Raw genomic sequence first — 22,042 nt, 5'->3', positions numbered from 1 at the left:
GGTGAATGGCCAGGGCTGGAAAACACAAAGGGTCAGGATTGGGGGTGACTTTGGGGCCAGCATATGGGCTGGGGGAGACTGTCTCTAGGGCATGTGCTGGGCACAGGGACTGAGGGACAACAGCAAACTCACGGGGTCATGCTTCCTTCAGTGCAAGCCCTGACAAAGGTTCCCAGCCTCCCTTTCAATGCCACGCTTCAGGAGGAACCATGGCACTAAGGGGTGGGGAGTGAGGGATGCCGATTCTGCTTCATCCACTTCCCAGACCTCAGGGAGCACCAGGACAGAAAGGACTTGTGGCTCTGCACTGTGAGCCTGGTTTAGGGTAACCACAGTCTGGGCACTACTGCTGACGAGCGCAATGCCAGAATTTGTCTCCCCCAGGCAATTTCCAGCCCACATCAGCTGCCACCTGAATTTTCCCCACCCCTCCTCTGATGCAGCTGGATGTTTCCTGGCCCCCTCCCCATGCTCCCTGCAGGGCCTTGACCTGGATGGGGATCACAACCGCTAATCCGCCTCCCTGGGGGTCTCTGGATGTGGCAGGTGCTTGAAGGGACTGTGGTGCTTTCCCAAGGACAGTAGGTGTCTTCATTTGGGCCTGAGGGTGACAAGAATCACTCTCCAGTCTTCCTTTTTTGTACCTGCTTGGTGCCCACTGCCTCCCCTGGGACTGCAGAGTCCTCGTTTCCCTACAGATCCCTGCGTTTAGCACTTTCCCTTTGGGTGACTCCATTGTGGGGGACCTCTCACTTTGTGGGGATCATGTCACTGCCCACCCCAAGCACACGCTGTCCATGGGGATGCCCCAGGCTCCCCAGGCAACTCCAGACTCCCATCCTTAAGGACATCACCTGCCATATCTGGAAGCCCTGGGATATGTCCCCCATGTGGGACAGCCCTGCATATGTACCTCAGTGACCATTCACCATCTCCACTGTAACTAGAAACTTGAATGCAAACCTTGCTCTCTAACAGGTCACAACATGACATTGAGCTCTTTGCTCCTGAGTCCAGGGAGCAACAGGCCCTTTTGGGGTGCAGCTGCTCATGACCACGCTTGGCAACAGCTTTGGAAGACAAGTCGAGGCTTCGGGCACTGCACTGGGGAGAAGCCATTTATTAAAGAGCTGCTACGAGAGAGTCAGCACTGACCCAGTGTTAGACAGACATAAATACATGCTACAGGCAAGACAGAGAAAGCTCAATGAAGCCATAATGATAGTGATAATAATAATGATGATAATTATACTTATAAACATAGTGATGCTAATGATGATAGAACACCTCACAAAGTAAAGTCCTGGTATGGTTTACCGTGGGAGTTATTTGTGGATACAGATAGGAAGTTTATGCCTCCTGAAAGAAGCCCTTGAAATCACTTTCCTCAAGATGCCTTTGAGCTCCTGGTTCCTCATGCTGTAGATGAGGGGGTTCACTGCTGGAGACACGACTGAGTACAGAACTGCCACCACCAGATCCAGGGATCTGGAGGAGATGGAGGGGGGCTTCAGGTGGGCAAACATTACAGTGCTGAGGAAAAGGGAAACCACAGCCAGGTGAGGGAGGCACGTGGAAAAGGCTTTGTGCCATCCCTGCTCAGAAGGGATCCTCAGCACAGCCCTGAAGATCTCCACATAGGACACTACAATGAATACAAAACACCCAAATGCTAAAGACGCGCTAACCACAAGGACCCCAACCTCCCTGAGGTAGGCATGTGAGCAGGAGAGCTTGAGGATCTGGGGGATTTCACAGAAGAACTGCTCCAGGACATTGCCTTGGCAGAGGGGTAGTGAAAATGTATTGGCAGTGTGCAAGAGAGCATAGAGAAACGCACTGCCCCAGGCAGCTGCTGCCATGTGGACACAAGCTCTGCTGCCCAGGAGGGTCCCGTAGTGCAGGGGTTTGCAGATGGCCACGTAGCGGTCATAAGACATGACAGTTAGGAGACAATACTCTGCTGAGATAAAGAAGATTAAAAAAAAGAGCTGTGCAGCACATCCCAAGTAGGAGATTTCCCTGTTGTCCCACAGGGAATTGGCCATGACTTTGGGTAGAGTAGTGGAGATGGAGGCCAGGTCAAGGAGGGAGAGGTTGAGGAGGAAGAAGTACATGGGGGTGTGGAGGTGGTGGTCACAGGCAATGGCGGTGATGATGAGGCCGTTGCCCAGGAGGGCAGCCAGGTAGATGGCCAGGAAGAGGCAGAAGTGCAAGAGCTGCAATTCCCGTTTGTCTGCCAATGCCAGGAGGAGGAACTGGGTGATGGAGCTGCCATTGGACATTTGCTTCCTCTGGGCATTGGGCACTGTCCAAAAAGGAATAGACAGCAACAAGTTAGGAGAATCTTCTCTCGAAAATCCTCTGCCATTTCTCATTGAAATCCCGCCTCCCTGAGCTGAATGAGGAACGAGTCAGCTCAGTCCCCAACCCTGTCAACTGAATGACATGGTGCCTCACAGTTGTAAATACAGCTTGGGCACCTAGTTCCCATGAGGAGACCTCCATTGAAGGACCCCTAGTCATAGTTAGGAGAGAAGCTGACCTGCACCACCACCCCAACCCCAGAGACCAAGAGCATCACTGACAGGGAGGGAATCAAGAAAGGATACTGCTACGCTCAAAAAAAAAAAAAAACAAAAATGAAGCAAGGAGAGGAAGGCAGAGAGGCATGCAGGGAAGCCTTCTCCATACGCAGCTGTGCTCTCCACCTCACAGACACAAGCACACATAAATATTAATTGTCGGACCCATGTGCTTCTTTTCCGGAGGTCCAGCTGTGCAGGAGGTAACTCATGCCCTCGACCCTGGGGCCATGGGGACAGAGGCTCTTCCGGGTGGGAGAGGAGAGCAGGGAGTTGCTCCAGGGAAGGCATCTGCAGTGCAGGGGATGGCAGAGAGGTGCCTGAATCCCCCGCTTCCCATGGCGCTTCTGGGAGCAGATCCCTTTGCCTCCCTGCCCACATCTCTGGTGCCTGGAGCTGCCTCTGCCAGGGGCTGGTTCTCTGTCCCCACATCTCCTCCTCGTCCCTGCTCAAACAGTCAGTCCCCCCCACTGTGTGCTCAGCTCTGCCCTGCAGACCCCTCCTGGCAGCAGGGCACTGCCCGCGGATATTTCTGTGTCTGCAGGGGCTGACGAGCAGCTCAGACAAGTGCTAATGAGAACTGGGGTCTCCCTGCCTTTTCCACAAGGCAGAAGGAAATTCCCATCTTCCACTGCCCACCCAGCCATCTTCTCCTTCGGGTAAATGCTGCCTCAATGGCCTTCTTCAAAAGGACCCTCTGCAAATGTCCTGGGGGTGATCTGGAGCTGTGAGCAGCCCTGGCCCATGCAGCACCCTCTCAACAGCAGAACCTGACGAGGGTTCCTGCTTCCACCCACAGCTTCTCCCTAGATTGCTGTGGGGAGCTCCCTGGGCAGGCTGAGAGCTGACCCTGGCAGGCGGCAGGGTCCCTGCCCCAGCACAGAACCACTGCTCTGGAGCACGCCCCTCTCCACTGCACCAACCATGGGATGTGCCAGCTCTAGGAGATCCCTCCAGAATACTCCAGTGCATTGCCCTGCAGCCAGAGCCTTACCGTGTCAAGGGCTGTGAAGATGTCTGCTCCAGTGAGCTCTATGCACCTTCCCACTCACGTCTGCCTTTACCCTCTCTCTGCCTGGCTCCTCTCCCCTCGGTGCCTGCAGGCAGTGCCCTCAGCCCTGCTGCGCTTTGCAGAGGAGCTGCTCCTGGGCACAGCTGTCTCTCTGCAGGGCTGCCCGCTTGCCAGGAGCTCCCTCCATCCCAGGAGCCCAGCCCAGCTCAGCAGCAGAGGCCCAGTCCAAGGCAGCACTTTCTCTGCCCCTCTGGGCTCCCTCCAGGTGTCCCTGGGGCTCCAGGGGAACCTGCTGTGAAACAGGCTGGAGCAATCACTCATGTTCCCCCTCTCAGCTGGGGAGAGACACTTCTTTCCAGCTGTGTCATTTCTGTCAGAGTTAGGTCTAGGAATTGCCTTTTTTTGTTCTGGTATGAGACCAGTCACCCAGACAGCGACAGGGCAGCTGCTCAATTTAATGGCCAAATACCGGCCTGTAGTGCTATCTCAGATGCCAAAGCTGCCCAGCACAAGGGCATCTGATGGGGGCGTCTTAGGACCTATCGCACAGCAATCCCCATTCAGAGCTGGTCACTAACAGACACCTCTAATGGCATCTCAGACAGGTTTGGGGCTTAGGAGCAAGTTACTGAATGCCACTGCTGCAGGGAGGCAGTGTCTGTCCCACGTCTAGCCATTAGATGCATGGGGCAGTGCATGAGTACGAGGCACACCACAGCAGGGTCTCCACTCATGTGCCAACACTTTCAAAGGATTCTTCTTACCCCCATCCTTTATTCACCTCCTTGATGATACAATCAAGGCACAGGTGAATGATTCTCACAGCGTGCCTGGATAACAGGATGTCCACAGTCAAGGATATTTTCAGCAGCAACCTGTCCTGCTTGGAGATCAGCTTCACCTCCACCACAGCCTCTCTGGGCTGCAGTGACATTGCAGACAGCAAAGCCCTCTCCTGCCAGGGCCGCCCAGTCCAAACCTGTTTCTCTCTGGCATTGGGGAGCACAGGGTTTGCTCACCTTGTGGGCCCCTCATTTCAGCCTCACATTGCCATCTGCCATCCACGCCAGCATGTCTCCGCTCTGAAGCAAAGCCTTGGCTTGCACAGGATCTTGGGTGCAAGAGCTGTGACAAGTCTGAGGTTGGCCCTGGTGGCACCAAGCTGAGGGGCTGCAGCCCAAATGTGCACCAATGGCCTCAGCCTGGGGCACAGACAGGAGGGGATGGAGCCCTGTGTGCTGTCACAGAGCTGTGACATTGATGTAAATACCTGCTGAGGTGTGTGGGACAGGTCAGAAACCTTAAGGTTCTGTGATGCATGGATACAGGCTGTTCAGAGGAGAGAGGTGGGGAACGTCAGGAGGGGGATGCCCTCAGGGGGAGGGAGCTGCCTGGATGTATGGAGGTCCTCTATGGGATGGGCAGCAGATTGCGTGAGCTCTTATGGGTGGGGGGTCACAGGAGAGACCAGTTAGGGAGACATTGTGGTAGGAGCTAAATACCTGGGATCAGGTGAGGAAGAGGACACAGTCTTATTTAAGCAATGGGAGGAAGTCCATTGACCCCACATCACTCCTGGGGACTCTAATCACACTGATGCTCATGAGAAGGGGAAACCACAGGGTGCAAACAGCCCCGCAGGTTTCTTCTGGTTCCTGGGGCCAGCTTCTTAGCCCAGCTGCCAGATGTGCCAACAGAGGTGATGCTCACCTGGATCTGGTACTTGCAAACAGGGAAAAGTGGATCAGGGATGTGAAATCCAGTGTCAGTCTGACCTGAGCTACGCTGTGGGCATACTGCTCGCCAGCCACAGCCATGGGCACAGCCATGCCTGGCCATGGACCTCGTTGGGTCTGACTCGCAGACTCACTTCCCAGCTTGAGCCATCAGGGATGCCCAATGGCACAACACCCTGTCCCTCCAAGTGCCAGGCTCCGGCCGATACACAAAGGCCCAGCACAGCCATGGCACTGCAGCGCTTGTAGAACCAGGCCCTGGAGGGGCTCACCAGGCCAGGGCCAAAGGTGGGCGGCTGGAGGGGAGTCCCTTGAATGCTTTCAAACAATCAAGGTTTGTACCAAAATTAACCTGAATTATACCTGTGAAATTCAGCCGTATACGGACTGAAAAAGTGGTAGTGACCTCCTCTCTCCTTCTTCTTCCTTTCTTCCCATCACTTGGCCGTATTTCAGAGGAGAGCAAATTGAAGATGGTGATGCTTCTGGGTGCCAATGAGTGAAAGCGGGGAAGTGAGGCAACACACGCAAAATGATGGAAAAGTTTTGCTAGTTCAAAGCTCTTCTCTTCAGATCCGATCTCTGAAACCTGAAATCCGCAGCAGAGAACCTTCCTTTCAGCAATTAAGTGGAGATTCCCCCAGCAGTCTTGGCTGTGTCCCCTCCCAACTTCTTGCCCACTCCCAGCCTACTCACTGGCAGGGCAGCCTGGGAAACAGAAAAGGCCTTGACCCTGTGTCAGCACAGTTTAGCAATCGCTAAAACATCGTTGTGTTATCATGGCTGTTTTCATCACAGATCCAAAACATAAAACCATATGAGCTACTATGATTAAAATCAACTCTATCCCAACCAAAACCAGCAGAGGACCAAAAGGTGAGGTGTTCCCAATACCGGTCTCCAGGGAGCTGGTCAAATGCCTTGTCTCTGATTCTCTAACCGTGGCTTAGATGCCTGGCTCCTCTTTCGAGCCTTTTCATGAATACCAACATTTCAGGAGCAACCTGGTCTGACCTCAGAGCTGGCCTTGCTTTGAGCTGCACAATGGGCTAGAGATCGCTTGAGCTGCTTTCTTCTCTGAATCTTCCCATGATCCTGATAGAGACACCCTCACCTTCAACTGAGTCCTTTCTTCTAGGGCATACTGCAAGCCACAGGCTGCTGGTGGAAGCGTGGGTGGGAAGGGGACTGCTGGGGGTCTCCAGCCTGGCCTCCTGCCCAAAGGGTAACTACCACCAACCCCGTGGTCAGGCTGGTGGCACTTTTGGGAGCTGAGACCTGAAAACCTCTCAGGGTGGGGATCACAGAGGCACTCTGGGTGTCCTGCTGCAGTGCAGCACCACACTCCTAGGGTTTTTGTTACTTTTCCTGTTGCCCTGTGTGAATCTCCCAAGAGGCAGTTTGGGGCTGTTGCCCATGCCATACCATTTCTGACAGCACAAGAGAGGGTTTTTCCATCATCTCTCCAGGCAGACGTAGGACGGTGCTGGGTTTTCCTCAGCACGCCCTTCAGCAGCAGGCTAAAGAGGCTCCGTTCCCTCACTGTCTGCACACAGCTCATGTAATCAGGCCCTAACACCATCCCTGTTGCCCTTGTCTCGATCCACTCCAGCTTCTGCCCATTCCTCCAGAACTGGGAGACCACTGGCTTGTATGGCATCCATGGTCATGCCCAGGCCCTTTCGCTCAGGGCCACTCCTCACCCCGTCAGGTTGCAGCCCACACTGCTGCACAGGGTTATTCCATCCCTGGTGCAGGGCTTGTCCCTTCTCCTTGATCTTCGGGAGGGTTTGGGGGGGGTTTCTTTGCCAAATCCCCAAGTGTGCCTGGGTCCCTCTGGACTGGAGCTTTCTTGTGCCAGCATTTATGGTATGTTTGCAGATGGCTCATCATCATTTGTGCTTCTACCAGGATAACAGCACGAGGAATTGCAGGACACTACAGGTAAAGAAAAAGCAGTACTTGTTTGCTGGAATTGCTGCCCAAGGTAGAAAGCCTCACAAAACCCACATCAGAAACAACAAAGGAAGGCACAAACCCAGAAGAGGCTAGCCAGTGCAGAAAGGGCTAACAGGGTAGGCGGTTCTTTCTGGAGAGGGGTTTGGTCCATTTGGGTGTTGAGAAGTTGCAGGGATGGAGCCAGAGCACAGCCTGGGAAACAACTTCCAGCGCTTGACTGTCCGCCTGTTGCAAAAGTTTCTCCCCAGAGCTAACCTGACTCTCTCTTGTCTCAGCCCATTGCCTCTTGTCCTCCTGTCTTGCACCCCAGTGATGAGCCTGACTGTCTTCTGGAAACATCCCTGGATCACCATAGGCAGTGCCTCTCTTGCATTGCGTGGGGTCAAACCCTGAGAAAATATTCTGCATGTGGCCTAACAAGTGCTGAGCAGAGGCGGAGAACCACTTCCCCTGCCTGTGATCCTGCTCATACAGCCCAGGAGGCTCTTGGCCTTCCTTGCCGATAGCTCTTCTTTGGCCTAATGTAACCCAAGGACCACCAGAGCATTGAACACAGAGCTGCAACCCAGCCAGCAGCCCCTCGCCTATGCCACTGCAGGGGCTTAGTCCACTCCAGGACAGGCCTTTGGATCTGTCCTTGCTGGACCTCATGAGGTTCCCGTTGGTCCATCCCTCCCGCCTGTCTGTATCCTTTGGGATGGCAGCCCTGCCCTCCAGTGTCTCAGCTACTCCCCTCGCTTTGGTGCCATCTGCAAACTCTATGAGAAAGCATTCTTTCATCTCCTCCAGACCAGGAAAACCATGTGAAAGAGGGCAGGTTGCAGGACAGACCCCTGCAGGACTCTGCAGTGAGAGGCCTTCAGGCAGAGTAGCACCCATTTACCGCGTCCCTCTGAGCCCAAACAGGCAATCAGTTTGTGATCCATCTACTTACCCACCCAGACTGACCATAATATCATAACACAGATGAAAGCATATCGTGGGGCAGAGTGTTAAAACCCTTGCTTAAGTCCAGGTAAATGACATGCACTGCTCTCCCCTCACCCAGAAGTACAACCCTTTCATCTCAGAGAGCAGCGCAGATGGTCAGGCATGATCTACCTGAGTAAATCCAGTCACCTTCTCTTTCAGAAACCCAGAAATGGGATCCAAGAGGACACGCTCTGGGACACACGCCTCAACCAAAAGGAGGGTGAACAGCCTGGAGTTCCCCAGCTCATCCTTGGGGCCTTTTTGAAAGATGCATGCAATGTTTGCTTTTTGCAAGTCCTCGGGGAGTTCCCCTGATGACCTGCCCAAAGTGGCACAGAGCAGTGTCACTGTGACTTTCTGCCTGCTCTCTCAGCACTCTTGGATGGAGTCCCTCAGGTCCCATGGACTGGTAAAGAGTTGAGTTTGCTCAGGTGACCCCCGACTTGATCCCCACCCACTGCTGCTTGTTCTCCATGGGCCCTGCCTCAAGGCAAAAAGGCCTCGGAGACCTTGCTGACGAAGACTGAGCCAAAGGCCACATATTGTATCTCAGACCTGTCTACACCTGCTCTTGCTAAATTCTGCAGTGGCCCCACAGAGTCTGGTTTTCCCTCTTTAACTGTAACTTCAGCAGTAACAGCTCATCTTGGTGCCACTCAAGTCCCTTATGAGAGTCCACTGAAATCCGCATGGACCACTGCTGTGCTTGCAGGAGGTTGTCCTTAAAGACCAGCTGTGCTGAGCTCTGCTGCCTATCAGTCCTCCTGCTCATGAGATCCCTCCTGAAGGTCCCCAGGACAGGCCACAGTCTGCCCCTCTGAGGTCCCAAGAGCCCATATACGCGATGGCTTTTCTTCACAGCAGAGATGTGCTTAGAGTATATGCTAGATGGATCATATGGGAAATAATGATAGGAGATGCAGATGTAGATGCTGAGGTAGCTGACATGAGGTGCGTGCAGAGTGAGCAAAGCCTGCTCTCACCAGCGCCAGAGATAAGCAGAGCAGGGCTGTGCAGCTCTGAAAGGAGACCACAAGACATTACAGTCAGTGTAGATCTAGAAAATACAGCTGAGAGAATACCTGCACATGCCTTGGACCACCTGTGGCACCTCAAATGGCACCAGGTGTCTCCACCTGAGCAACCCACTCCTGGCCTCCATCTCCATTAACTAGCATGGCAGCTTAAAAAAAGAGCCACACCTATTTTGTCCATTCTGAGCTGAGCCAAGAGGAATCCCAGCTCATGTGGGTCTGTGGGGTGCATGGGACAAGCTGAATGCCCCTCCAGCTTCAGGGCTACTGCTGAGAGCCGAGATGCCTGCACTGACCCAGTGTCGTGGTTTAACCCCAGGCAGCAACTAAGCACCACACAGCCGCTCGCTCACTCCCCCCCAGCAGGATGGGGGAGAGAATTGGAAGAGCAAAAATGAGAAAACTCGTGGGTTAAGATAAAGACAGTTGAATAGGGAAAGCAAGAGCTGTGCGCGCAAGCAAAGCAAAGCAAGGAATTCATTCACTCCTTCCCATTGGCCAGCAGGTGTTCAGCCATCCCCAGGAAAGCAGGGCTCCGTCACGCATTACGGTTACTTGGGAAGACAAACGCCATCACTCCATACATCCCCCCATTTCTTCTTCTTCCCCCAGCTTTATAGGCTGAGCACGATGTTATATGGTGTGGAAGAGCCCTTTGGCCAGTTGGGGTCAGCGTTCCCGGCTGTGTCCCCTCCCAGATTCTTGTGCACCCCGAGCCTACTGACTGGTGGGGTGGTGGGAGAAGCAGAAAAGGCCTTGACTCTGTGTAAGCACTGGTCAGCAGTAACGAAAACATCCCTGTATTATCAACACTGCTGCTGGCACAAACCCAAAACATTGCCCCATCCCAGCTACTCTGAAAAAAAATAACTCTGCCCCAGCCAAAACCAGCACACTGAGCTGAATCCCTGCCCCACACAGGTGGAAGTGATCCCCTGCCCATCACTGCCAACCTCTCCTGGCTGACAATGGGACAGGGATGTAAGTGTCCAGAGGGGAACATTGACACCTCCCATAGACCTGTGCACCCCGGTAGAGCAATTCCCACTGCAGGAATCGGTCTGGCAAGTGTTTAGGGAGGGACAGTTGGTGCTTACTTCCGTCTGCTTCAAATTGTGTTCCCCATGCAGGACCCTGCTGCCTTTCAGGAGCTGTCAGCCCTGGAGCCCCAGGGACACCTGGAGGGAGCCCAGAGGGGCAGAGAAAGTGCTGCCTTGGGCTGGGCCTCTGCTGCTGAGCTGGGCTGGGCTCCTGGCATGGAGGGAGCTCCTGGCAAGTGGGCAGCCCTGCAGAGAGACAGCTCTGCCCAGGAGCAGCTCCTCTGCAAAGCGCAGCAGGGCTGAGGGCACTGCCTGCAGGCAGCGAGGGGAGAGGAGTGAGACAGAGCGGTTACAGAGAGCCAGGAGTGGGAAATTGCGTAGAGTGAAGGAGGAGAAATCTTCACAGCCCTTAACACAGTAAGTCTTTGGCTGCAGGGCACAGCCTGGAGGTGTGGGCTGGGAGCTGTGTGCTGGGGCAGGGACTCTGCTGCCTGCCAGGGTCAGCACTCAGCCGGCCCAGGGAGCTGCCCATGGCAATGTGGGGAGAAGCTGTGGGTGGAAGGAGAAGCCATTGGCAAGGTAGGTCAGGATCTTCCTGCTGTCACCAGGTTGCTGTGTGGCTGAGGGCTGCTCACAGCTCCAGATCACCCCCAGGACATTTGCAGAGGGTCCTTTTGAAGAAGAACATTGAGGCAACATTTACCTGAATGGGAAGGTGTCTGTGCTTTGAGTTTTCTCCTCGTGGTTGACCGGGTGGGCCGTGGGAGATGGGAATTTCTGTCTCCCTTGTGGAAAAGGCCCAGAGACCCCAGTTCTCATTAGCACTTGTCTGAGCTGCTCCTTAGCTGCTGCAGACACAGAGATGCCCCTGGGCAGTGCCCTGCTGCCAGGAGGGCTCTGCAGGTCAGAGCTGAGCACACAGCAGGTGGGATGGGGTCTGTGAGCGGTTACATGAAAGAGGCCTGGGGACAGAGAACCAGCTCCTGGCAGGGACAGCTTCTGGCAGCAGAGACAGAGGCTTGGGCAGGGACAGGAGCTGCTCCCAGAAACGCCATGGGAGGGGGGATTTGGGCACCTCCCTGCCATCCCCTGCAGTGGAGACACCTTCTCTGGAGCAACCCCCCTGGTCTTCTCTCCCACCCAGCAAAGCCTGTTCCCCCAAGGCCATGGGATCCAGGGCATGAGTCACATCCTTGGCAGCTGGACCTCCAGTCTGGGAGAAGTGCATGTGTCCTACAATTAACACAGAACAGCACAGAAAAAGCAACTGCCCCACAGTGTCACTGTCAGTGAGGTGGAGAGCAAAGCTGGGTAAGGAGAACGCTTCACAGCATGCCCATCTGCCTTTCTCTTCTTGCTTCATTTTTTTGGAGCATTGCAGTTTTCTTGCCTGTTTTCCCACATTTCTGTTGTGCTCTTCCTCTGTGGGGTTGAGGTGGGGCTGCAGGTCAGCTTCTGTTCTGACACCAGCTCTCAGGGTCCTGCCCTGGAGGTGTCTTCATGGGAACTAGGTGCCCAAGCTGTGAGGCACCATGTCATTCAGTTCATATGGCTGAAAAATTATCTGGAACATTCCTCATTCAGCTCAGGGAGGGGGATTGCAATGAGAAATGGCGTGGGCTTTACCTCTAAGAAGTCTCCCCTAACTTGTCATTGTGCTTTCCTTTTTGGACAGGTCCCTGGGACCAAAGGGAAAAATGTCCACCGGAAGCTCCATCACCCAGTTCCTCCTCCTGGCATTGGCAGACACGCGGGAGCTGCAGCTCTTGCACTTCTGGCTCTTCCTGGCCATCTACCTGGCTGCCCTCCTGGGCAACGGCCTCATCATCACTGCTGTAGCCTGTGACCACCACCTCCTCACCCCCATGTACTTCTTCCTCCTCAACCTCTCCCTCCTTGACCTGGGCTCCATCTCCACCACTCTCCCCAAGTCCATGGCCAATTCCCTGTGGGACACCAGGGACATCTCCTACTTGGGATGTGCTGCTCAAGCCTTTGTGTTTGTCTTTTTCATTTCAGCAGAGTTTTATCTTCTAACCGTCATGGCCTACGACCGCTACGTGGCCATCTGCAAACCCCTGCACAACGGGACCCTCCTGGGCAGCAGAGCTTGTGTCCACATGGCAGCAGCTGCCTGGGGCACAGGGTTTCTCACTGGTGTGCTGCACACTGCCAATACATTTTCCCTACCCCTCTGCCAAGGCAATGCCCTGGACCAGTTCTTCTGTGAAATCCCCCAGATCCTCAAGCTCTCCTGCTCACATGCCTACCTCAGGGAAGTGGGGCTTATTGTGGGTAGTGCCTGTTTAGTCTTTGGTTGTTTTGTTTTCATTGTGGTGTCCTATGTGCAGATCTTCAGGGCCGTGCTGAGGATCCCCTCTGAGCAGGGACGGCACAAAGCCTTTTCCACGTACCTCCCTCACCTGGCTGTGGTCTCCCTGTTTATCACCACGGCAGTGTTTGCCTATCTGGAACCCCCCTCCATTTCCTTCCCGGTTCTAAATCTGGTGGTATCATTTCTGTACTCAGTCAAGCTCTGCTGCTCATTTTCCTACCACAGGGAGGTTGGACTTCTTGTTTTTACTGCCTCTTTTGGATTTGGGTGTTTTGTTTTCCTTGTGGTGTCCTATGTGCAGATATTCAGGGCCGTGCTGAGGATCCCCTCTGAGCAGGGACGGCACAAAGCCTTTTCCACGTGCCTCTCTCACCTGGCCGTCGTCTCCCTGTTTCTCAGCACGGCAGTGTTTGCCTACCTGAAGCCCCACTCCTTCTCCTCCCCATCCCTGGATCTGGTGGTTGCAGTGCTGTACTCAGTCGTGCCTCCAGCAGTGAACCCCCACATCTACAGCATGAGGAACCAGGAGCTCAAGGATGCAGTGTGGAAGCTGATGACTGGATGGTTTTAAGCAGCAATAAACTGCCCATCTTCTTCTGTATATCACTCACAATAGAAAGCACTATAGGCCCAGCCTGACTTTGGTAGTTGGTTTGGTTTGGTTTTGTTTTTAGCTTTTCTTGGTTGCAATAATGTTGTCCACAAAGCAATGCCATTACTCATACCATTCCTAAGCCAGTCCTGTGTGACCCAGAGACTGTGTAATGATGAGCTGTGCTCTCTGTGTTTTAAAACAAAATAAACGACCCTGCAGTGACTTGTTTGTCCCAGGTCCTTTACTGAGACCTTCTCTGGAGCTGCAGGGGCAGTGCCTGTGTGCAGAGGTGGAGGGGAAGAGAGTCCTGGCACAGCAGCACTGCCAGGCAGCACCAGCACTTGGTCTTTCCGAGCTGCTCACTTTCCTCTTCCACTCTCTCCTTCTGAGCCCTTCTGTTGGTGTAAGGCCTGAGAGCACTGGCAGCTTGATATAGCCCTGGTGTGTGGCAGTTTGTGCCAGCAGGTGGGGACAAGCAGTGGGTGCTTCTGTGACAGAGCTGACGTCCATAACAGCATTGCCATCATGAAAGGGCAGTTGCTGAAGGCTTAGGTCTCACCCACTGTGGACAGCTTCATTGCGAATGCTCCATCACGCTTCCTTGGCTTTCTGGCCTGTCCCTTTCATTGCATGCTATCAAAGGAGGTGGCCTGCAGAGCATCTCCCCTGTGCAGTCAGAAGGGGTTCTGCAAGCATCAGTGACATTGCCCTCGAGAAGAAGGCGGCATTTTTCACCTTTCACAAGGCACAGAGCACATCTCGGGAACATGAATGCACTCGGCGGCACACACACCTCCAAGTTTCTTCTTTCTGAACTTCCTTCACAATCACCACTGCTCTCTCGGCCTCAGCATCCACCTGGCGTTTTGCCCATCTGTTTGTCTGTCCATCCAGGCTGTAATGGCCTAACTTGAGTAGAAGACTATTGAGGGAGACCACGCCAAGAGCCCTGCTGAAGCGGAGGTAAACGACAGCCACTCTTCTCCCCTCATGCACCAGCACAGTTACTTCACCACGAAGGCAATCAGGCTGGCGAAGCGTGATTTACCCGTGGGGAGTCCATGCTGACTGCTTTTGGACACGTTCTTCTCTTTTAGCTGTCCAGAAATGTCAGCCATGAGGAGGCATTCAGTGGCTCCCTCCTCACCAAAGGGAGCTTGTACAGCCTGCGCTTCCCTGCCTTGCACTTTTGGCTGCCTTCAAAGATGGGTGCACCACTTGCTTGTCCTCACTCACATAAGACCTTCACCAGTCCCATGACCTTTCAAAAGGGATACTCAAAGAAATGCCAGTCTTCCCCTGTAACTCCATTACCACTATTCTGCCTGTTATACAGTGTATTTTGTTTCACTAGTCTTTTCTATGCTTTCACCTATCCTGATAGAGTGGCCATTTCTAAAATCATCTTTGTGGATGCAGACTGCCTAGGCAAAGGCCCTTGCCATTTTTCTCCAGTTTTCTCCTCCCCTTAGTCTTTGTTCCTTCAGATACCTCTCACCTATGCAGCTGCTTTAAGCCCCAGGGAGTTCAAAGCTTGCCTGTCTTTCAGTAGTCTAATTGCCTCTTTAACCAACACTTTAGTTGTTTTCCTCTCTATCTGTTTGCACCTATCTATCTATAAGCATTTCTCATAACATTATCTCTTGTGGAAAGGCAACCTCCTTAGAGGCAGCTTGGACTGAGCATATGGTTACAGAGTGTGTTTTATTGTTTGTGAAACTTTATCATGTTTTTCTTTTCTTTAATTGCAAATAGGAAAAATTCTTCTGTGCCTATGTGCAGCCAGTTCTCGAAGGAGAGCAGGTGGGAGATGGTGCAATGGAGCTGTGACATCCAGCTGCAGAGATCAGTGCAGAAGTCTGATGCAAGGAACAGTGATGCAAGTCCCAGGGGGCCAATGTCAGAAATGGGGAGCTCTGGGAGGTGAGGAGCAAAGTTGTCCATACAGTGGCAGACCTCAAGGGACCTGTCCAGACCTCCTGAGCGGACACTCTGGATCATTAACACCTGGAGAATGCTTCTATCACCTCTTCTCTAACCTCAGAGTTAATACAAAATATTCTTTAAAATAAAAAATCATTTTTATTAGATGCACTTTGAAATCTTTCTCCTTAACTCCACTATGAAACCTCTCTAATTAGCTGTACAAGTCGTGAAGACTTGGAGAAAATCACAGGAAGAGACAGGGCTCGTTAGGGCTTTTCGTATTTTAATGAGCCCCATGGTGTGTTTGGGGCTGAGGCCTTGAACCTCAGATACGGAGAGGAGATTGAACAAACTGCTCAAGAAGTCCAAGTCAGAAGCTAAACCCAAAGTACCTTGAAGCATTAATGAGTCCCATGAGGACCATTACTGACAAAGCCTCCCCAGGGACTCCTTAGAGCAGGTAATTGGAGGCCATGATTGCAGGCAGGCAAAGGCTCTGTGCAGGCAGCTGTAATGCTGAGCAAAGCCTTTGGTTTCTTTTGTGAAGCAGAAAGGCCAAGCCCTTATCCGCAGGCCCCGGGAAGGCAGATCCTGTCCCTCCCGCATGGCTCGGGGCTCTTCCTGGGGGCAGTGGGGAGTGAGGGTGAGCAATGCCAAGTGTAGGAAAACTGTACAACACCTCCCGGCCTCCCCAGGCAGGGCTGAGGAAGAAACAAAGGCCAGAGCCTCAAAACAACTTTTGCCTGGTAGGCCTCGGTGCCAGAGGCAGCTGCCATAGCCAGGAGGACAAAGACCTCGGTCCTCTTGGGCCTTTCAGCCTTGCTAGAGCCCTTGGCCACATCTGCTGCAGGCTGTCCTACACTGTCCCATGCCTGCACCTCTTTCCCTTCAGGCTCTTGACATCCATCTTGCCTTCCCGCCTAGCTCTCAGCCCGGCATTTCTATATCTTCACTGATGTCTCTGCACCCTTGCTGGATTTCCCTTGAAACACAAAGCCATGGGCTGATCCAGACTCCCTCTGGGTCACCTCTTGCACCACAAGGCTACCCTTTCAGTGACATTTCTTTTTCCTCACATCCAGTCTGAACCTTCCAAGCTGCACTTTGTGGAGGCTTCCTTCTCTTCCCACTGCCAGGAAAAGCTCCATCACCTCTGAGGCCACCCTTCAAGCAGTTGCATGCTACTACTAGAGTGCCCTGAGCCTCCACTTCACCAGGCGAAAGAAGCCCAGGTCCCTCAGCCTCTGCACAGAGACCCAGACCCCCATCCTGAGATGCTGGTGGGCAGAGGCTGTTGGGGGGGTTACCCAGAGGGCAGGGGCACCAGGAGGAGCGCAAGCCTGCTGCTGTACCTGCCATGGCAGTTGGGCAGTGTGGGGTGGGTTCGGGGCAAACAGCATTCTGAGGGGTCCGTCCCCATGGCGATCATTCCGCCAGCACCTGCTTCAGCCAGCCTTGCGATGCTTTGATTTTTCATACCACAACAACTTCCCACCTCCATGATTTTCCATCCTGCTGATGATTTCCTGCCCTCAGTGTTGGTTTCCCAGCCCCACAATGGTTCCCCGTCCCAGTGATGATTTCCCATCCCAATGATGGTTTGCTATCCCAGTGGTCTCCCATCCTAAACATGATGTTTTGGGGGAGGTGAATTTCCTGTCCAAGGGGAAGGGATGGGGCCAGCCCCAGTGGCCCTGTGATGCCAACATGCCTGTGCTGCCCCATCCTGCCCTGGTGGTTGGGACTGGGGGGTGGGGGGTGGGGGCACTTCTGGGTTGTTTTCGTCCTCCCCTCTGTGCCCTGGGGGGCAACTGCTGCTCCCAACTGTGGTGGAACCGGTGCCGGTACCGGTACTGTGTGGCCATGATGGGGAGCTGTCCTGAAAATTTGGCAAGTGGGCTATGCTGACCGAGGAGAGAAGCTGGGACGCAGAGTCTAGCATTACAAGAGGAATTCTTGCATTTGTGCGCATGAGCCGTCCCATTCACACTGGGGCACCACAAATGCGGTTTTACACACGCTTCTTATGCCTTTCAAGCGTTCAGGTCCAATACAATTTAACCAGTCCCTGCTGAACACACACACAGGCTGCTGTTCTGCAAAGCAACTCTAATTCTGTGGCGTCATCATCCATCTGCTTCTTTCTTGATCTTGACGTCCCTGGAGTGGGTCTGGCTGCAGATCCTGGTCTCTGATGGCAGATAAGGGGAGGGTTTCACAGAGGTGTCGGAGGGGCTGGGATGCTGGCGTGAGCTGGGTCGTCCAGGGGCATCCTTTCTTCTTCAGGGTGGGGGCTGTCCTTCCCCTCCTTGCAGTGAGCTGGGGCCCTTTGGTCATGCTGACTGAACCATGACTGTGCAGTATACAATGTCAACGAGATGTTTATCTGTCTGTCTTCAGGAACTTGGTCCAATTTCATACTCTCATGACTAATTGCTGCAATAGTTAGGGCATGAGATTTTCCTGAGAGAGCCCCTGGGGTGTCCCTCTGTGGGGGTCCCCGGGAGGTACTTGTGGGGGTTGCTCGTAGATGGGTGGGAGCTGCAGGTACTGGGGGCGATGGTAGCAGCGTGGGGTGGGAATGCTGTTCCTGGGGATATTGGTTCCAGCCTGCGGTGGGGATGCCGGTGGTGGGGCTGTCAGCAGCAGGACGGGACAGAGATACCAGGGGTGTTGGTACCAGGCAGGGGCGGGGATGCCGGTTCCGGGGCAGTGGTTCCCTTTGGGAACCGCAAGGTGGTGCCGCCTTTCATAGGGGTGGCCGCCTTTCACCAGGGAATGAATCGGAGGGACAAGGAGCACTAGTTCAGAGCCAGCCCATGGCTGTATCTTGGGGGCAGATAAAATTCATGGGAAATGAACCTGTAAGAGACCAGGTGCTTTGCTCCACGAGTCTCACGGACGCAGTCCTCTACCTGGGAAGAGTGGAAAAGAAACCCTCAGCAACCCAAATGTGCCAGCCAAAGCTGGGAACAGGCACGCTTACAGCCCTGGGCAGGTTTTTCTTCATCCGGCTGCTGCAGCTCAGGGAGGAGGTGGGAGCTCTGCCGGCAGATGAGCAGCCCTTCGCCAGCAGTGCATGGGGAAGCCCAGGGGCTGATGGCTGCGGGAGGTGCCTGGGCCGTGGCAGCTCTGTGGCCTCCAGGGGACATGTCCCCATGTGGGCGCCCATGTCACAAAGGGGCGGTGATGCGGCACCCACCCGGCGCTTGTGACCTCACCTGGCCAGGGCTTGGAATCCTGAAGAGCAGGCCAGTGAAAGCCAGTTGGGCTGAGCTGCCCTTCGGGATAACTCGGCTCCTTCCATTGCTACTTGTGTACCCACTTTTCCCAACCATTTATCGTTTCCTGCCCACTTCTCCTCAGCTTCCATCCTCGGTCAAAGGTAATTATGATTTGACTTTCAGGACACATCATAGGGTAGGCAGATAGAGGAGAAAAGCATAGGCTGCTCTGTGCCTTCCGAGCTCTGGGCTGAGCTATTACACCTTTCTAGGCTGGCCAGATATGGGCTATGGGTAGAGCTCCTGTTTGCTAATTCTTATATTTCTTTACCATAGCCTAGGATAGGTAAGTAGGGGGGTGGCCGTGTAGTCTGAGGCGTTGGGCTCAGCCTGGAATGACAAGAAGCCCACCCTGACTGATGGGGTAGGAAGGGAGACAGAAAAGGAGCACGGCAAAGGCAGCCATTAAAGTAGCGGCCAAAAGCCGGTCACTCCTGCGTACAAGGTGGGAAAGTGTGGGCTGGAGACCAGAGGGCTCTGCTGCTAACGCTGGCCACAGGTAAGCAGCAGGTCCCCTTCAGAGAAGGTGACACGCAATGCAGTCTGTCAAAAGGGCCTTGGTAATTGCTGTCAATTGGAGTCCTGTGACAGGGACAGCAGGGCCGTCAGCCTGCAGCTCTGCAGCACTTACAAGTACCACTGAAACACTCCTGATGGCAGACGTTGATCTGTGGCTTTCATTTGGAATTTGTAATTTTGGAATTTTTTTCAATCGTTTTGTTGAACTACAATTATTTGTTTGCAATCAGCCAGGCTCACCCAGGTGTTTTCAATTAGACACGGGAAAACACGTTTTGTCCCTCCTCTGCCACGATGGACAAGACTTTGGAAGAGGATGTTGCTCGTAGAAAGATCTGACATCAGTAGGGTTACCTTCTGGGCTAGGGACTTGCTTGTTTTCATCCAGTTACAATCAGGAAAAGGGAAGACTTGACCTGATAATCCAGTTCAGGAGTCTAGAGGGAAAGGAAGGTAGCCCGAGGCACAGAAATCAGAGCGTGGGTTTCATGGTGTTTTGGCAAAGTAAGCAGGGCAACAGACTCTTTTCCAAAACTGTTTCTTGACCACTCATTGTCAATGGCAGTGTTAGGCTTCCCCCAGTGGTTCTGTGTCGGAGGTTAGAGCTGCTTGTCCTGGGGGCTCCTGTACAGAACCTGACTTTTAAAAGATGCTTTTGTGCAATCACATCGTCTCCTCTCTTTTCCAATGTCATTTCCCTGCAGCCATTGCCGAGGGAATGGCTCTGCCACAGAGGATCCTCTTTCCCCCGGAGAAGCTTTGCATGGCCTGGCAGCAGCCAGGCAGGGTCGGTGCGGGCCTCTACAACCTGGGCAACAGGAGCTTCCTCAGCACCATCCTGCAGCATTTGACTGCAGAGAGCAGGGAAGGACCCCGGGGCCACAGCAGGGCTGTGCCAGCCCCAGCTGTCCCCAGCAGTGGCCCCAGCCGTGTGCCCGTGCCCACCCAGGGCTGGCTCTGCGCCGGGCAGAGGCATGTGCTCTGCCCAGGGAAGGAGCCCCGTCCCTGCAGCGGGCACCTGGGGCAGCCCCGTGGCCGCAGGTGTGGGAGTTGCCGGGCGGTGCCAGCCCCGTCGCCGCGTGGCCCCACACGGCCGCGTGTCACAAAGGGCGTCCCAGGGCCGGGTGGCCATAAATGGCGTCCCCACGCAGCTCCTGCCGTGCTCTTTCCCGGAGCTGGCGCCTGTGCTGGAGAGAGCAAGCGTGGGCTGAGCTCGCCAGTGGGGTCACTCAGCTCCTCGCTGTCTGCATTTCCTTCTACATTCTCCTTTTCTTCCCGGAAATTTCATCCGTTTCTTCTCCCTCCCCTTCCCGCTAATTCCAGTTGGCGGCAAAGGTAATTGTTAGTTTCCTTTTGGACAGGGGATTGCGTAGATCGAGACAGGGTGGACGTGTGGCTTGGCCTGTACCTTCTGAGGTGCCAGCTGAGCTCTACTTTTACAGCTTGGGTAGACGCAGGCTGCCAGCATAATTCCTTGTTATCTTTTATGTAACACATCCTAAGAGGGACAAGCCTAGGGAGAGCGGTCTAGGGCTTTCCAAAACCAAACCAGGAGGATCTCCTTTAAAAGCTGACTTCCTTGCAGGCATGAGTGTCGGAATGGCTGTGCTGGAAAGGGACCTGTTTCCTCCGCAGAAGATTTGCATGGCCTGGCAGCAAAGACGCAGTGTCGGAGGTGGCCTCTTCAACCTGGGCAATACCTGCTTCCTCAACTCTGTCCTGCAGTGTTTGACGTACACCCCGCCGCTGGCCAACTACTTGCTCTCTCGTGAGCACAGCCAGTCCTGTGAGTCCTTGCTATACCTTCTTTTACATCTCTTGGGCAGCTCTGAAGGATGAAAGAACAACAGGGACTCTGGGAAGACAGCTCTTCATTTTCCTCTGGAAGCTGCCTTCAATATTGCCTTCAGAGCGGGCTTGGCATAGCATAGGCAGCGCGTTAGTTTGGTTTCATGCACCGTGCTCCTACTCCCGGGGAAGATCATTTCTTGCTTCCCGTGCTTAATGAAGTGCCTTCGAAAGGCATGCCTATTTCTTCTATACAACTCTGCACAATGAACCGCCACAGGGCTGTTGAGCCACTGGCATCTGAGGAGAAGCAGATGTAGAAGGGAGAGTGGAGATTGCACCTGGAACTTAAACGTGGGGTGGTTTGGTGGTTTTTTCACTTGAAGCTTTTCCATAGCTGTGTATATTTTACCTGACCGAGAGGCTCGCTTGCTTGCTTCCTCCCTTCCGTCCTTCTTTCCCTCCCTCTTTAGGTGCGAAGCAAGGCTTCTGCATGATGTGTACCATGGAAGTGCACATTGAGGAGGTGCTGTCTTGCTCGGGCAGTGCCATTGAGCCTACACCTGTGATCAATGAGCTTCCACGTGAGTCATTTCAGATGGTTTCATTTGGAGGTATTTTGGATTTCTGAAGAAGTGTGTAACTGGTTTTGCCAGGTTCATGTTAAGGAGGAGAGCTTTCAGAAGGGTAAGTCTTCTTTCCTTTTTCTCTGAGATCAGTGGGAAACCCTTCTTCTTTCTCAGGAATAGGAGACCATTTCCAGCTTGGCACCCAGGAAGACGCACATGAATTCTTCTACTACACCGTGGATGCCATGCAGAGGGCTTGCTTGAGCACAAGCAGCAAGTAAGCATAAGCACATGACCATTGAAACGTTCTCTAGCCCTTTTGACTCCTTCCTTTACGACCGCCAGTGAAAACTCTGTCTGGGCCCTTCCTAACAAGGAAAACTCGTGGAAGAGCTAACTCTCTGCCTTCCACCTTCTGAGCTCCGATTACCATTTCTTTCCAGCCGGGACACAACTTCTCAAGCTAGCACACTCATTCATCAGGTCTTTGGAGGCTTTCTAAGATCCAGAGGTACTTTTTAAAAATATTTTGGTCCTTAGAATGACCCGTGGCTCTTCCTCTCTTTGTGGTAAACAGCTCCTAGCACGCAGCAGTAGGTCCGGTGTGTCTAAAGTCGTACGTGTTGGTCATTGGGCAGTTAGTCTCCTTCCCTACCTGAGAAGCATTTCTCTTTGCTTCTTTTGCAGT

At 53.7% G+C, this 22,042-nt stretch overlaps 3 protein-coding genes across 3 annotated transcripts; 2 read left to right on the top strand and 1 right to left on the bottom strand.

Annotated features, from left to right (window-relative positions):
- Nucleotides 1-1,325: 1,325 nt before the first annotated feature.
- Nucleotides 1,326-2,285, bottom strand: LOC309603308 (olfactory receptor 14J1-like; the record flags this gene model as incomplete). The annotated part of the gene is made up of 1 exon (XM_082338188.1): nt 1,326-2,285. One exon carries the CDS (start codon nt 2,283-2,285, stop codon nt 1,326-1,328), a length of 960 nt encoding a protein of 319 aa, XP_082194314.1.
- A 9,750-nt stretch (nt 2,286-12,035) lies between these two features.
- Nucleotides 12,036-13,244, top strand: LOC309603332 (olfactory receptor 14A16-like; the record flags this gene model as incomplete). Its single annotated transcript, XM_082338204.1, has 2 exons — nt 12,036-12,796; nt 13,073-13,244. The coding sequence occupies 2 exons, from the start codon at nt 12,036-12,038 to the stop codon at nt 13,242-13,244; spliced, it is 933 nt and encodes a 310-aa protein (XP_082194330.1).
- A 7,352-nt stretch (nt 13,245-20,596) lies between these two features.
- LOC309603307 (putative ubiquitin carboxyl-terminal hydrolase 17-like protein 23) lies at nt 20,597-21,635 on the top strand (the record flags this gene model as incomplete). Its single annotated transcript, XM_082338187.1, has 3 exons — nt 20,597-20,783; nt 21,259-21,369; nt 21,529-21,635. 3 exons carry the CDS (start codon nt 20,597-20,599, stop codon nt 21,633-21,635), a joined length of 405 nt encoding a protein of 134 aa, XP_082194313.1.
- Between the last annotated feature and the right edge of the window lie 407 nt (nt 21,636-22,042).

The sequence above is a fragment of the Platalea leucorodia genome (genome assembly GCF_965183815.1).
Source record: "Platalea leucorodia genome assembly, contig: HAP1_HAP1_SCAFFOLD_54, whole genome shotgun sequence".
Classification (NCBI taxonomy): domain Eukaryota; kingdom Metazoa; phylum Chordata; class Aves; order Pelecaniformes; family Threskiornithidae; genus Platalea; species Platalea leucorodia.
This window is presented reverse-complemented; position numbering and strand designations above follow the sequence as displayed.